A 16,439-nucleotide genomic window follows, 5' to 3' on the forward strand; every position below is an offset into this window, starting at 1 on the left:
AGAAGCTTTTGAAGATAAACACGATTGATGACATGGCATGCAGTATCAATGGCTTTGGGCCAGAACTTTCTTGGAGTCTTGTATTCATCAAGCATCGTCCAAGCCATCTCAACGAGTGTTCTGTTCTTGCGCTCCACGATGCCATTCTGTGAGGTGTGTACGGAGCTGAGAACTCATGAGTGATGCCCAATGTGTCCAGGTAAAGGTCGAGGCCGGTGTTCTTGAACTCTGTGTCGTTGTCACTTCTGATATGCTTGATCTTGACGCCATAGTTCATCATGGCACGGTTGGCGAAGCGTCTGAAGACATCCTGCACTTCTGTCTTGTAGAGGATTATATGCACCCATGTATATCTTGAATAATCATCAACTATGACAAAGCCATAGAGGCAAGCAGTGGTAGTAAGAGTAGAGTAGTGAGTAGGGCCAAATAAGTCCATGTGTAGCAGCTCGAAGGGTTGAGATGTCGTCATGATTGTCTTCGAGGGATGCTTGGCCCTCGTCATCTTTCCAGCTTCGCAGGCACCACACAGATGATCTTTCTTGAACTTGACGCCCTCGATGCCTATGACGTGTTTCTTCTTTGCGAGAGTGTACAGGTTCCTCATGCCAGCATGCCCTAGCCTCCGATGCCAGAGCCAGCACTCTGAAGCTTTTGCTAGAAGACATACGGCTAGCTGTGGTCCTGCTAAGAAATCTACCATGTACAAATCATCTTTCCGATACCCTTCAAAGACTAGAGACTTGTCAGATTCCATTAGAACAAGGCAACGATACTTTCCAAATATCACAATCATGTTCAAGTCACAAAGCATTGAGATAGACATTAAGTTGAAACCAAGGGATTCAACAAGCATCACTTTATCCATGTGCTGATCCTTTGAGATTGCAACTCTACCTAGACCCAATACCTTGCTTTTACCAGTGTCAGCAAATATGATGTGGCTCTTGTCGGATGGACATAAGGTTGAGTCCATGAGAAGACTTCGATCACCAGTCATGTGATTAGTGCATCCACTGTCCATAATCAATTCTGAAGCATGTGGTGTCATACCCTACAGTACATTTAGGGGGATAGGCTTCACCAAGAGTATTGTGAAGCATAAACATTTGACGGACAAGAGAATTATCAAAGCTCAGATCAAGGTTAGGACTGATAGGATGATTGGCAAGTGATTCAGGAACAAAATACATAGTGAGACCATTTGGGCATTTTATCTTGCGCCCCACAAGATGTTTTAGGTCCCCAGCATAAGCATCGGACGCCTTTGATTTCAGGCTGGAGACCTTTCCCTGCAAAAGAAGGTTACTTTTTCTTAACCACCCACATTTTCAGGGGTGGCTTAGAAGCAATGAGTCTAAGTGAAACATCTGAAAACTTTGGCTTTGAAGCCCTAGCAAATAGCCTTGCAGGAGATGAATGATACTCATATGAATAAGCAGAAAAGTTCTTAGTTTTATGAACATAGCGGTTTGAAGAAACACGCTCATATTCATAGGTCTGAGTATGATTTCCCTACAAAACATTGGTATTAGGGTGATTCAGGTGAGTCCTCTATCTGTATGAAGCCTTTGGACCATATGAAGCCTTTGGTCTGGGGTTTGTCTTCTTCCCTTGTGGTGTCATGATGACATTCACAGGAAGATTCTCAAGACACCTTTTGGGCTCCCAGATTTTCTTCAGAGGCGGTCCATTCCTGTAGTTAGTACCAATATACCTGCAAACACTTCACCATTCTGATTCTTAAACAGTTTATAGTTTGCATCAAAGGATTCATCAATGACAATCGGGTTAGCACAAGTGAAGCCAGATAAGGTGGATGGATGCACTGAAGGTTCCTTTGCAGCAACCCGTGTGGTTTTTGGGTACTGCTCAGGCTTCCAGTAAGAGCCATCAACATTCATTTTCCTCTCAAACCCAACACCCTCTTTCCTAGGGTTTCGGTTCAGAATCTTCTTTTTAAGGACGTCACATAGTGTCTGATGCCCTTTGAGACTTTTGTACATCCCAGTCTCAAGCAATGTCTTCAACCTAGTATTTTCATCAGCAATAGTAGTGGCATCCTCAGCAGAGGGGTTAGTTACCACATCAGCAGTTGAAGATATTGCAACAGTAGCAGCAGTAGAACATTCAGCAACAGAAGTAGCGTTATCACGCTCAAGGCATTTTAGACATGGTGGTTCAAATCCTTCCTGAGCGGGACTGATCTGCTGAGCGCGAAGTGACTCGTTTTCTTTTTGAAGATCTTCATGAACTGCTCTCAATTTCTCAAGTTCTTGCTTCCTTTGAAGATAATCATAGGAAAGCTTTTCATGATTTGTTGAGAGCGTTTCATGACGACTTTCAAGTTCCTCATACTTAACATGAAGATTTTTTATGTCTTCAATTAAGGACTGAGATCGGGTCATTTCCGCGTCCAACAGGTCATCGCTTTTGTCTAACAGTATTTGAATATGTTCCATAGCCTTCTGTTGTTCAGTTGCAATTTTAGCAAGTGTTTTGTAGCTGGGTTTGGATTCACAATCAGAGCCATCTTCACTTGATGTTTGAAAGTAAGCATCGCGTGAGTTTACATTGGCACCACGTGCTATGAAGCAGTAGGTGGGAGCAGAGGCGTCCTTGTCATTAGCATCAGCGTTGGTGACGGAGCCATTGTCTTCAGTGCTGAAGATGGACTTGGCAACGTAGGCTGTGGCTAGAGCCAGACTTGCAACGCCAGAGTCGGACTCCTCCTCAGACTCCACCTCTGCCTCCTCAGAAGCATACTCCTCCTCTGAATCCATCTCCTTGCCAACAAAAGCACGAGCCTTGCCAGATGAGCTCTTCTTATCTGATGAAGACTTGGAGGAAGACTTGGAAGAATACTTTGAGGATTTCTTCTTCTTCTTGTCATCAGAATTATATTCCTTGCTCTTCTTCTTCTTGTTGTTCTCATTGTCCCATTGTGGACACTCAGAGATGTAGTGACCAGGTTTCTTGCACTTGTGGCATGTTCTCTTCTTGTGGTCATGAGTAGAAGCTTCATCATTCCTCGAGCTGGATCTTGAAGAATTTCTGAAGCCTTTCTTCTTAGTGAATTTTTGGAACTTCTTCACGAGCATAGCAAGCTCCTTTCCAATGTCTTCAGGATCCCCAGAACTGCAGTCAGATTCTTCTTCAGATGAGGAAACAACCTTTGCCTTCAAAGCGCGAGTGCGGCCATAGTTGGGACCATAGATATCTCTTTTCTCAGATAGTTGAAACTCATGTGTGTTGAGCCTCTAAAGTATGTCAGACGGATCGAGTGTCTTGAAGTCAGGGCGTTCTTGGATCATTAAGGCTAGGGTGTCAAACGAGCTGTCAAGTGATCTCAGGAGTGTCTTGACGATTTCATGCTTGGTGATCTCTGTGGCGCCAAGAGCATGAAGCTCATTTGTGATGTCAGTGAGGCGATCAAACGTGAGCTGGACATTCTCATTGTCGTTTCTCTTGAAGTGGTTGAAGAGGTTGCGAAGGACACTGATCCTTTGATCTCTCTGGGTTGAGACGCCTTCGTTGACCTTGGAGAGCCAGTCCCAGACTAGTTTTGACGTTTCCAGAGCACTCACACAGCCATATTGTCCTTTGGTCAGATGACCACAGATGATGTTCTTGGCAGTAGAATCCAGTTGAACGAACTTCTTGACATCAGCAGGGGTGACACCTTCACCAGTCTTGGGAACGCCGTTCTTGACGACATACCATAGATCGACATCAATGGCTTCAAGATGCATGCGCATCTTATTCTTCCAGTAGGGGTAATCAGTGCCATCGAAGACAGGGCACGCAGCGGAGACTTTGATTATCCCTGCAGTCGACATAGCTAAAACTTCAGGTGGTTAAACCGAATCACACAGAACAAGGGAGTACCTTGCTCTGATACCAATTGAAAGTGCTAGTTATCGACTAGAGGGGGGTGAATAGGCGATTTCTATGAAAGTCTTCAAAACATGGGAGTTTCGAAGACAAACGATAGAAATGAACCTATTGACATGCAACGGAAGGTAGACTACACTAGATAAGCCATAGTCAAGCAAGTAATAAAGCTAAAGCACGAAGACTATTAGCAGCTAGGTGGAATGGATCAAGATGGAAGAGAGTATGAAGCCAAACACAATAGTCGTCACACAGTGAAGTCAAACAGATCAGGCAAGCATGCAAATGACTTCACGAAGACAAACTGTAAGTAAAGAGAGGGAGAAGATAGAACCAGTTGCTTGGTGATGACAGTGATTTGTTGGACCAGTTCCAGTTGCTGTGACAACTGTACGTCTGGTTAGGGAGGCTGAGATTCAACTCAGAAGACCGTGTCTTCACCTTATTCTCCTTGAGTTAAGGACACCTAGTCCCCGCCCAATCAATCTAGTAAGTCTTCAAGGTAGACTTTCAAACCTTCACAGACTTCGTTCACCGGCAATCCACAATGACTCTTGGATGCTCAGAACGCGACGCCTAACCGGCTGGAGGATTCACAGTCCTCAAGTGTAACAAATCTTCAGGTCACGCGGACAGAAAGACTTCAGTGATGCCTAACACTCTTTGGCTCTGGGTGTTTTGGGCTTTGTCCTCGCAAGGATTTCTCTCTCTCAAAGGCTTCGAGGTGGGTTGCTCTCAAACGACAAAAGCCGTGCACTAACTCTGAGCAGCCACCAATTTATGATGTAGGGGGTGGGCCATTTATAGCCACTAGGCAACCCGGCCTGATTTGTCCGAAATGAACCTGGGTCACTAAGGAACTGACACGTGTTCCAACGGTCAGATTTCAAACACACGTGGCAGCTTGACTTGGGCTACAAGTAAAGCTGACTTATCCGACTCTGGATAAGATTTGCTCTCATTGTCTTCGCTCGAAGACATATGATTCGGTTGAGCATCACTTCAGTCACTCTGACTATGTTCACTTGGACCCCACTTAACAGTAGGGTGGTTCCTATGACTCAACAAAGAAGAAAAGAAAACTACAAAACAGCTATGTCTTCGCACTCCATAGTCTTTATGTGAATGTCTTCTCGAATCATAATCTTCGTTGTGAATATCTTCACATACCACCATTGTCTTCAATGTCTTCACACATTTTTAGGGGTCATCTCCGGTAGGTAAACCGAATCAATGAGGGACTACTACCTGTGTTATCCTGCAATTCTCACAAACACATTAATCCCTCAACGAGGTTTGTCGTCTATACTCCAAAACCAACTAGGGGTGGCACTAGATGCACTTACACCTGTCCTCCCAAAACAAAGCATCCCTGCCATCACCGATCGTCGTGTGCATTGCCGCATTGCATAACTGTGTGGCTTCTTTCGGTATTGGCATCATGAACTCGCTCCATGGCCTCGAGTTGTCGGTCCGAGCTAGCCACGGCCACCTAACCTGCATGGCTGTGTTCATCCACTGTATATCCGGCACGCCCAGGCCACCAGCCCACATAGGGGTACAGACCGCCGGCCATGCCACCGCACAGTTGCCGCCATTCGCTTCGGCTTTGCCACACCAGAGGAATCCTCGTATAATTTTATTGATAGCCTTGATCGTCTTGGCCGGAAGCTCGAACGCCAACATCGCATGGATTGGCATCGCCGACAGGACAGACTTGACGAGGAGCAGCCGGCCGCTCTTCGGCAGAGCTGATGCACGCCATGTGGGCAGGCTTGCCGCGATGTGATCGACAAGTCCCTGAAGCTGTGCCGCAGATTGCCGGCAGATGGTCAACGGGAGGCCTAGATACTTGATCGGGAACCGCCCAATGGAGCAGCGAAGGATGTTAGTGACCATATCCATCTGAGCTTGCGAGCATCTGATCGGCAGCGCCGCGCTCTTCGTCAGGTTGACGCGAAGACCCGAGGCAGCAGCAAAAATATCGAGGATCAATGAGCATGCCCGCAGGTCCTTCCGTCAGGTTGACACTTTCTGTTTTTAGCCGGGTGCATTTCACCTGCATGTGCATGTCAGAACAACCACTTATTTTTGTTGCTTCGAATTGTCTCCCCTTTACATTGATTGCAGTAAATAACAAAAGGTTGGTCAGATTTCAGTCCACAACGCATACAGCACATGTAATTTATCATCAGGATTTTTTATTTTTTGCTCTAGTCTGAGACATGTTTCAGCACACGACACCTACGTCAGGATCTTTGGATCAGTGCACGCATGGTCAGACGTCCATTTTTCTGAACGAAGGGAGCACCACAAGGTACAGTTTCAGACATTCGCGTCTTATAATTTTTTTCTCAATAAAGGACAAGAGAACATTGTAACATGACACCCAAGTGCACGCTGCACGCATCAACATTAACAATCATCCTTGGCAACACATGCACTGCAAAAAAAGGTACTCGAAAAATCAAAGACAACGCCAACAGGAAAGCGCCGCCTTTGCCAAATCCAGAAGGCCAGATAATGGGTGTTCACCCCAGGGCGCAATCCCAATATGGCATAATCACACAGTAACTCAAGAGCTAGCTAACTAACAGGTACTCCATTCTTAAATAGGTAGTATGAAAATTATCCTCGCTGCTACTAGCACCACCTTCCAATGGTGGATAAGAGAACCAAGCTACAAGAACTATATATACATTGTATGCAGCGTACCGCTACTCCACTTGAAGCGTCGTAATAATGCTCATGGACAAAATATTAAAGACCATACAGGGAACACGCCTTGCTTGCGGTCATACTTGCCTTCTGCAACATATGAATTTGTGATTACATGGCGACAATGAGCTCGTCCGGGGTTTCTCCATCTGTGCTTAGAGGTGGCAGCATCATGTCGTCCCCGGCCGAGAAATGATACTTCTCCCCAATGGCTCTAAGCAGCTGATAAACCTCAAACATGGTGGGTCTCTCCTTCGCGGTGGTGACTGTGCAAGAACACGCGACTTTCAGGAACTGCATCAGCTCACTGTCATTGTCCTTCCCTATCAACGACTTGTCGATTGAGTCTTGGAGAATGGAATTGTTGGATAGGTAGGTGATCCACTCTACTAGATTCCCCCTGAAGTTATCTGGAGCAGTGGAAACCTGAGTAGGCCTCTCACCGGTGATAAGCTCAAGGAGAACCACTCCGAAGCTGTAGACGTCACCCTTCGGCGTGGCCACCAGAGTGCTCCCGTACTCTGGTGCCACATAACCGATATCTCCAAATTCCCCATTGACAAAGGTGCTGAGATGGGTGTCTAGGGGGTTCATAAGCCTAGCAAGCCCAAAATCCGAAATCTTTGGTTCGTAGTCGTCATCCAAGAGAATGCATTTGGAGCTTATATTGCGGTGAAGGATTCGAGGATTGCAAGTGTGGTGAAGATATGCAAGACCTTTTGCTGCACCAATACCAATTCTTAACCTCAGAGGCCAATCCATCTTACAATCATTCCCCTCTTCGTGTAACTGATCATAGAGTGAACCTTTGGGTGTGTGCTTGTACACCAACAACTTCTCCTTCTTAGCAATGCAAAATCCAAGAAGAGGAACCAAGTTGCGATTCCTTACTTGGCCAAGTGTCTTCATTTCTGAAGTGAACTGTGATTCAGAATGTTGTGAATCTTGTAGCCTTTTAACAGCAAGAAAAGAACCATCAGGTAGCACTGCCCTGTACATAGTCCCTGTCCTTCCAGTAGCTATGATGTTTTCCTTGCTGAACTGTTTGGTGGCCTTCATAAGATCACTTAGCTTCATCTTTGAAACTGGATTCTCAAACATAGACACCTGGATAATTGACAAAACCATGACAACAGTAAGTTATTGTTTTGGACATTGCCTTTCGACCCAAAATTAAAAGAAAAGGAAACAACAAAGTAGTTTACCTTGATTGTTTTTGTTCCTTTGATACTCTTTGCCCACTTATTTTCATCCTCATCCTTTTTTGCTTTCTTGGCTGGTAATTTCCGCAGACAAACAAACACAACTATTGCAACAATTATGATCACAACTACGACGCCAACAATAGCTCCAACGATGGCCGCGTTGTTCTTGCTCTTTGCTGAAGCTTGGCATTCATCTAATGGAACCCCACATAGCCCTTGATTACCGGCAAAATTCGATGCCGTAAATTTTTTTCCTAATGAATATGGAATAAACCCTGATAGTCGGTTCTCTGCGACATTGAATGCAGTTAACCGAGTCAGAAGACTGAACTGCGGTGGAATTTCGCCACTAAACTGGTTATGTTGGAGATTGAGGACGTTCAGGTAAGTCATGTTTGATATATTTGGTGGGATGGTGCCAGAAAAACCATTGTAGGAGAGGTCCAATGATGTTAGGTATGGTATTTCCCGGGAGATGTCTTGAGGGATAGGTCCTGAAAAGTTGTTGTTTGACAGATCCAGCCCAGTCATACTGCTGCAATTCTGAAGACCATGAGGAAATGAACCCTGGAGACCAAGGTTGCCTAGGCGCAAAGAAAGAACTCGGTCCTCATCCGGGTGCCAACATTCCACGCCAGTAAATCGGCATGTGAAACCAGCAGTGTCGTTCTCAAAATTCCATGAGGATTTGAGTACACCGTTGGGGTCCACTGACTGCTGAACAGATTTCAGGCATTGGATATCAGCTTCAGAGGCGAAACAAGTGAAGACCAACAGCAGTACAAGAATAACCCTCAGAGGAGCATAATGATTTGCCATCGAGCACTTGCGCCTAACGTGGCCTCTCCTCCGTGACAATACCACTTGTAGGTTCAAGCTTCACCTACACGTAAACGTAATCGAATTTATAAAATTAGAGACACACATAGAGTTGGTGATAGCAGCCATATATTCTAAAACGAAAATATTGATTTGATTGCAGTACTGAAAAGCATAACACAAGGACAACATCAATGGGGAACTGATCCCCACTACAGCCATAGCAAATAACATATGATGCCAAGGTTCGGCTACGATTAGCACGAAGGAATAAGTGCAATTGGTCGCATGGTAATTAATCATCACCCCTAACAATAACAGTAAAAACTTGTTCTTCCATTACTTGTCTGTAAACATAAGTGGAAACTTGCAACCGGAGGCAGTTCCTGACTGCTGAACCATCAATCGAGACCACAGTTATTATTTATAGATAGAAACAACCAGCGGGCTTTTTCTTATTATAAATATCTCGATTTCTCACAACAGAAGCGAACGGCTCGAACTGCCAAAAGGCGCACTTTCCAGAAAGAAGAAAATCTAAGGGGCAGCAAAGAAAAATCTCCAAAAGGAATGGCGCCGCACCATCCATATGTCGCATATGTGTATGCTATTTTTTCCCTGATTTCCCTCCCGGGGGCTGTTGCTGCTGCTTCCCCAGCAACAAACCCGCACCAATCAGGCCAAAAACAAGCGATTTCTTCCTCGCCGTACATGGACATGGCAACTCTGCGAACCGCTACCGTAGCCCCCCAAGAACCCGCATCCACAGCGGCACCAACCAACCCAGAGCTCGCGCACTCCGAAAGATCATTCGCGCCACAGCAGAGCATGAAGGAACATCTACAAAATCCAGAAAAATAAGAGAAGAGGCGAGGCCGAATCGATTACCTGAAGCTCGCCGTCCGTGCATAGGTGGGAACCGGGAGGACCCAGGGAGGAGGAGGAGGAGGGGAGAAGAGTCTGTGAGTAGTGGGGGGAGGAGGGAGGACCGGAGGTGGGAGGAGAGGAGAGGAGAGCAGCCGCCCGTCAAAGAAAGGGAAAAGAAAGTGGAGGCGAGAGAGTTTTTCTAAGCGTGTGGGGGCCCAGCCGTGGGCCCGGCGAGGGCGAGAGGGGCGCGCAGTATGGAGACTGGGGGACGCGGAGATCCACGGACTTTGCTGGTCAACTGCCCCAGTCAACCCGTCTGCTCTCTCTTGATGATGGGTGGCCGGCCGGACGAATGGCTACGGCGCCACCGTGTCACTGAGGTCGGAATGGAGGAGGTGGTGGGTGACGGGTCTCGGGTCCCCTCCTTTTTCTCCGTCGTGACCACGGAAAATATTGCAGGAACTAGCCAAGGGCGTTCACCATTCGGGTTTCCGGGTTACCGCGGCCATGATCGTGACTGCTAACATTCGGAGTATATTGCACGCTCGTAAAGCTTAGCGGAAAAAGTCTTTCCCCCCAATTTATATATAAAACAACGACCAAACATTACAACAGGAAAACGAACGCGGGTAAAGTTTCAACCTGGACTTAATTTTCGCTATAAAACTAGCAAATATTTCTCCATTTTAACACCAAGTTTGCGCAAATAATGTTGTATAGGGAACTAAAAAACTCATTTGTCGAACTGGGCGTAGCTCAGATGATTAGATTCCTTGTGGTGAAAATCAAGTTCTAGATTTTACAGTGATGCTCGCATTTTTTTGGATTTTTTTTCCAGATTTCAGCGATGTTCGTTCAGTGGGAAATGAAGTTACCTTCGATTACGACGCGCATGTTGCGACTTCGTCAATTTTGAGATGTATCGGCCCAGTCCCGCGAAGATGTGTGAGCACGTTCATAGGGCTGCATGTACATGAGCGTTTGCGTTTGTACAATGTTTCAAAAGACAGATCGTTTGAAAAAGCATATTGTCTCCATCTAACTTTTTATAAGAAAAGACACCAAAAAGAGCATTTTATAATTCAAATTTATCAAGAAAACAGTAGACAATATTTCTTGGCAAGTGGGGCGGTTATTTAGGGATCAAACTGATGCATTTTCTCCCCACACCCCCCCTCCCCTCCCAAACATATCTTTTTTCTTTGAAAAGTTACTTCACTATCTCTTTCGGTTTTTGAATATTTTCAGGTGGTAACTAATAGCGGAAAAATAGTGACTCTGATTGAATCAATTTTGGTTCCAAGTTTGTCACGTTTTTCCTGCTTCACCTTGGTGTCGGAGACGTGGCCCTAACACCTAACCAATGGCAAAGGTACAACATGACCTGATGGGCCGTGGCCTGCCCAACATTTTGAAATTTGTACATAATATTTTTTTACTGTTGGGCCTCAGAACACCAGTCCACAGGCTATTTCTTTCATTTTGGCCTGCCCAGAGTTGGGCTTCAAGCTCTGCCACTACACCTAACAAACTCGTATAGAAGGCAACTCACTCCTAGATTTCAGGGCCCCAAAGCAAGCTGGAGCAAGCTAGGCGAGATCGAGGTGAGGGTTAAGGGTTAGGGTGGAACATCCACCAATGCCATATGGTTTAAAGAGAATACTTGATATGCTAACAATGTCATCTAGACCTGACCACCAATACAAGGACAAAGTTAGAATTTAAGTACGAGGGGTGGAAAAGATAAAAACCATACAAGGACATGACACAATAATATATCAAATTTGAATATAGCGTCAACATTGATTGTAGCGATACATTTTGTGATGTAGGGTGGAACCCTATACGGCCGATCTTTCACGAAAGGAGTGGATCCCGCGAAGAACACGAAGAACACAAGGGAAAAATCACAAAGGGAGACACAAGAGAAACACTCAAACCAACGAGATTAGGTCACACATGTGCTAGATCCTCGAGACACGAGAGGAGATACAAGATCCACGATCAACAAAGGAGGATACAAAAGGTAACCGGTTCTTCTCCGTGAGGAGGTATTGATGGGGCCACCCAAGAGGGGGTCTTGAATCCGCTTGGAAGGATCTTCTCCGAGGAGGCGCGATCTCTGAGGAGAAGGTAACCAAGTGGATGAGCAAAGCTCTCACACAAACATGAGCTAATCCTTTGCTAACCCTAGTACGGAGCTAAGGGACAAGTATATATAGTCCAAGGGGTAAGTTGGGGGATACATGGGGTGAAACCCCTTCAACTGCGCGCAGGCAGGGCGGTAGTACCGGTCATGGGGCCGGTAGTACCGGTTTTAGCGGATATAGCGGTTGTTCCGGTGCTGTTCCGGCCTTGCACCGGTCTCATCACAGAAGCTTGACCGGTAGTTGGGCGGTAGTACCGGTGGACCGGTAGTTTGGGCGGTAGTTGAACCGGTAGTACCTCTATCTCTGCGCTGGGAAAATCCCTGTCCATGCTCTTGGTGTCCATCTTGCACCATTCCTTCTCCTTGGTTGCTTAGATGGTACCTAAGCACACAAAGCATCTCCGTTTGAGGTAGTAGCCATGTCTCAAGTGGGTCAAAGGGAAGTTCAACAAGGAGAGAGTTAACCTCGTTCTCGATGGCTCTTGCACGGGCTCTTGTCATTGGTCCAAGTGGTGTCATGGGAGATGTAGGTAGGTCCATAGGGATGGCCTTGGGATGCTCCGCATCATCTCCCCCCCCTTGTGAAAGATCCGACCTCGGATCGAGATCTTCATCACCATGGTAGGGCGAGAGATCCTTGACGTTGAAGACGTCGCTCACGTTGTACTTGTCGGTGGGATGTCGATCTTGTACGCGTCGTTGTTGTAGCGTGCAAGCACCTTGAAGGGTCCATCGGCTCATGGTAGAAGTTTGGATTTGCGTTCATTGGGGAAGCGGTCCTTGCGAAGGTGTAGCCACACAAGATCTCCAATGTTGAATATCATGGGTTGCTTGTTGACGTTGAGCTTGGTCGCGAGTCGTTGTACTTGGCGCTCGATGGTGTGCCTTGTATCTTCATGCATCTTCTTGAGGTGGTTGACTCGGGCACTCGCGTCCATGTTGGTGCGCTCTTGTAGAGGTAGAGGAAGAATGTCCAACGGGGACAACGGGTTGAAACCGTAAACGACCTCGAAAGGGGACTTGCCGGTAGTCGAATGTCTTGCACGGTTGTAGGCGTACTCGGCGATGGGTAGGCACTCCTCCCACTCCTTGATGTTCTTCTTGATTAGCACGCGGAGAAGAGTGGAGAGCGTGCGGTTCGTCACCTCCTTTTGGCCGTCGGTTTGTGGATGGTATGCCGTGGAGAATAGTAGCTTGATTCCGAGCTTGGCGCATAAGGTCTTCCAAAAGTAACTCAAGAACTTGACGTCGCGGTCCGAGACAATCGTCTTTGGCACTACATGAAGTCGCAAGATTTCCCTACAAAAGAGATTGGCAACATGTGAAGCATCGTCTATCTTGTTGCATGGTATGAAATGTGCCATTTTAGAGAATCGGTCCACAACAACAAAGATGGAATCCTTTCCATTTCTAGTTCTAGGCAAACCAAGGACAAAATCCATGCTAATATCTTCCCATGGTTGATATGGAATTGGAAGTGGCATGTAAAGGCCACGAGATTGAGCTTTAGACTTAGCTTTGCGACATGTAGAGCATCGATTGCTGAAGTGGTTGACGTCGCGAAACATCTTAGGCCAAAAGTAGTTCTTGGAGAGCGTAGCAAGGGTCTTGTCGCGTCCAAAATGTCCCATTAGTACTCCTCCATGAGATTCTTGCAAAAGCAACAAACGAAGAGAAGACTCGGGGATGCAAAGTTTGTTAGCTCTCATAAGATATCCATCTTTGATGTAATAGCGTTCCCAAGATGTATGCGTCAAACATTTGGCATAAGGAATGGCAAAAGTAGGATCATGCTCATACAAGTCTTTTATGTGCTCAAAGCCAATGACATTCAATTCAAGTTGAGTAACAAGCATGCATATACGGGAAAGCGCATCCGCCACAACATTTTCCTTACCTTTAATATACGTGATGACATAAGGAAATGACTCAATAAATTCACTCCATTTGGCATGACGCTTGTTCAACTTAGTTTGACCCTTAAGATATTTAAGCGTTTCGTGATCGGTATGGATGATAAATTCATGAGGGCGAAGGTAATGTTCCCATTCATGCAAAACTCGTACTAAAGCATATAGCTCTTTGTCATAGATGGGGTAATTGAGTTGCGCTCCAGAAAGTTTCTCACTAAAATATGCTATGGGGCGCTTCTCTTGCGTTAACACACCTCCTATGCCATTACCACTAGCATCACAATGAATTTCAAAAGGTTTGTCAAAGTTGGGTAATGCAAGCACGGGAGCATGAGTAAGTAAATTCTTAAGCTCATTGAATGCGCTATCTTGAGATGGTCCCCAAACAAAGGGTGCATTCTTCTTGCTCAAAGCATGTAAAGGAGATGCGATAGTGCTAAAATCCTTCACAAATCTACGGTAGAAACCGGCTAAACCAAGGAAACTACGCACTTGTTGCAAATTGGTTGGTTGGGGCCAAGTTTTAATAGCATTGATCTTAGATTCATCAACATGTACACCCTTAGAAGATACTACAAAACCCAATAAAACAAGCTTATCAACACCAAAAGGCATTTTTCCATATTAGCATAAAGTTGCTCTTTTCGAAGAGTTTGTAGCACGGTGCGAAGGTGGGTGACATGCTCTTTGAGTGATTTGCTAAAAACAAGGATATCATCGAAGTAGACAACAACAAATTCACCAATATAAGGGCGAAACACATAATGCATAAGACGCATGAAAGTACCGGGTGCTTCCGATAAACCCATAGGCATGACTAACCACTCATACAAACCAAACTTTGTTTTGAAAGCGGTTTTCCATTCATCACCCTCTTGTATGCGTATTTGATAATAACCACTTTTAAGATCAATTTTGGAAAAGATAGTGGCACCGCTAAGTTCATCTAGCATATCATCAAGGCGTGGAATGGGGTACCTATAGCGAATGGTAATAGCATTGATAGGTCTACAATGGGAACACATGCGAAAGCTACCGTCTCTTTTTGGCACAAGAATGACCGGCACGGCACAAGGACTCAAACTTTCACGCACATGTCCATGATCTATGAGATGCTTTACTTGCCTTTGTATTTCTTTGGTTTCTTCGGGGTTGACGCGATATGGGGCCTTGTTTGGAAGAGGTGCTCCGGGGATGAGGTCGATGCGATGCTCAATGCCTCGTAGTGGAGGTAGACCCGGAGGTAGCTCGTCGGGGAAAACATCTTGGAATTCCTGTAATAGAGAAGATAACACCAAAGGTAGATTGTGAGAGGTGTTAGTTTTTGGTGCCTCGTCCTTGCACAAAAGGACATAGTGTAGGACACTTGATGGGTTCTCACACACTTCTCTCATCTCACGTTTGGTGGCAAAGAGGACTAAGTTCTTGTCGCTCATCGTGGAGGCACTCAATTTAGGCTTGTGGAGCTCACTCTCTTTTTGGTGGTTCACTCTCTCACTATTCTCTCCATGATGGGTGGCTTGCTTGTCGGCGATCACTTGGCTTGAAGACATGGGTCGTAGCACGTACTCCTTTCCATTCATCTTGAAGCTATAGTGGTTTGTACGCCCGTTGTGGATGACACCTCGGTCAAATTGCCATGGCCGTCCAAGAAGGAGGTGGCAAACGGTCATCGGAAGGACATCACACTCCAAAGTGTCTTCGTAAGCTCCGATCTCGAAAGAAACTTGTACTCTATGCTCGACTTGGATGGTGCTGTTGTCGCTTAGCCATTGAACCTTGTAGGGGTGCGGGTGCTTCATCTTGACCAATTGGAGCTTGGAGCATAGTTCTTCACTTGCAAGGTTATGGCAGCTCCTTCCATCGATGATGACCTTGACGGACCTTCCATTGATGCCGGCTTTGGTGTGGAAGATATGGCATCTTTGGTCTTCTTCTTGTTGATGTTGAAGAGTCAAGACCTTGGAGACAACGAGAGCGGGGCTTGAATCTTCGTCACAAAAGACTTGATCATCTTCGTCTTCATTCACTTGCCGGTGCATGGCCACTTGGTCAAGGGCTTCCATTTCTCCTTCGCTCATGGAGTCATATGTTCCATCGTCGTTGAGGATCATGGCGCACTTGTTTGTACACTCGAAGGACTTGTGGCCTCGGCCTCCGCATGTGAAGCATTTGAAGGAACTTGTCTTGATGGTCTCAGCGGTTGGGGTCGATGATGATGAAGCTCTCGGCTTGAAGTTGCTTGTAGTAGGAGGACGACTTGAGCTTGTCGAAGTTTTCTTGTAACTTGACTTGTCGCCATAGCTTGTAGGTGGCTTGGTTGAGGTAGAAGGTGTTGGAGTCGTTGAAGCTTGGGTGTTGGAGAAGCCATAGGACTTGGATGATAACTTGGCATACTTGAAGTCATCTTGCACTTGTCGTTCCGCTTTGGTGGCTTGGTGCACTAGCTCGATGAGGTTCGAGTATGGTTGGAAGTCGGCGATCTTCTTGATAGGATGATTGAGTCCATTCAAGAAACGTGCCAAGTTTGCTCATCATCTTCCGTGACATTGGCTCTTATCATGGCAATCTCCATTTCCTTGTAGTACTCTTCAACGCTCTTGGTTCCTTGCTTGAGGAGTTGAAGTTTCTTGAAGAGGTCACGGTTGTAGTAGTTAGGCACGAAACATGCTCTCATGACATCCTTCATTTGCGCCCAAGTAGTGATGGGTGGTTCACCTCTTGCTTCTTGTCGCTCAATGACTTGCTCCCACCAAATGAGGACGTAATCTTGGAACTCAAGGGATGCCATCGCGATCTTCTTCTCTTCTTCGTAGTTGTGAAAGCGGAAGATTTTGTCAACCTTCAATGCCCATGATATGTACTCTTCGGGGT

General features: G+C 46.0%; 1 protein-coding gene across 1 annotated transcript; it reads right to left on the bottom strand.

The window, feature by feature from the left end:
- Positions 1-6,277: 6,277 nt before the first annotated feature.
- Positions 6,278-9,735, bottom strand: LOC123182029 (probably inactive leucine-rich repeat receptor-like protein kinase At5g48380). Its single transcript, XM_044594481.1, has 3 exons — positions 9,525-9,735; positions 7,818-8,700; positions 6,278-7,719 (listed from the first exon to the last, which is right to left on the bottom strand). The coding sequence occupies exons 2-3, from the start codon at positions 8,634-8,636 to the stop codon at positions 6,724-6,726; spliced, it is 1,815 nt and encodes a 604-aa protein (XP_044450416.1). The 5' UTR covers positions 8,637-8,700; positions 9,525-9,735; the 3' UTR covers positions 6,278-6,723.
- Positions 9,736-16,439: the final 6,704 nt, after the last annotated feature.

The sequence above is a fragment of the Triticum aestivum genome, chromosome 1D, assembly GCF_018294505.1.
Source record: "Triticum aestivum cultivar Chinese Spring chromosome 1D, IWGSC CS RefSeq v2.1, whole genome shotgun sequence".
NCBI lineage: Eukaryota > Viridiplantae > Streptophyta > Magnoliopsida > Poales > Poaceae > Triticum > Triticum aestivum.

Excerpts from the sequence above, each read along its gene's own strand:
- LOC123182029 (XM_044594481.1), bottom strand. The coding sequence starts at position 8,636 with ATGGCAAATCATTATGCTCCTCTGAGGGTTATTCTTGTACTGCTGTTG. Across the intron at positions 7,720-7,817 it reads AAGGAACAAAAACAATCAAG|GTGTCTATGTTTGAGAATCC; the intron begins GTAAACTACTTT and ends TCAATTATCCAG.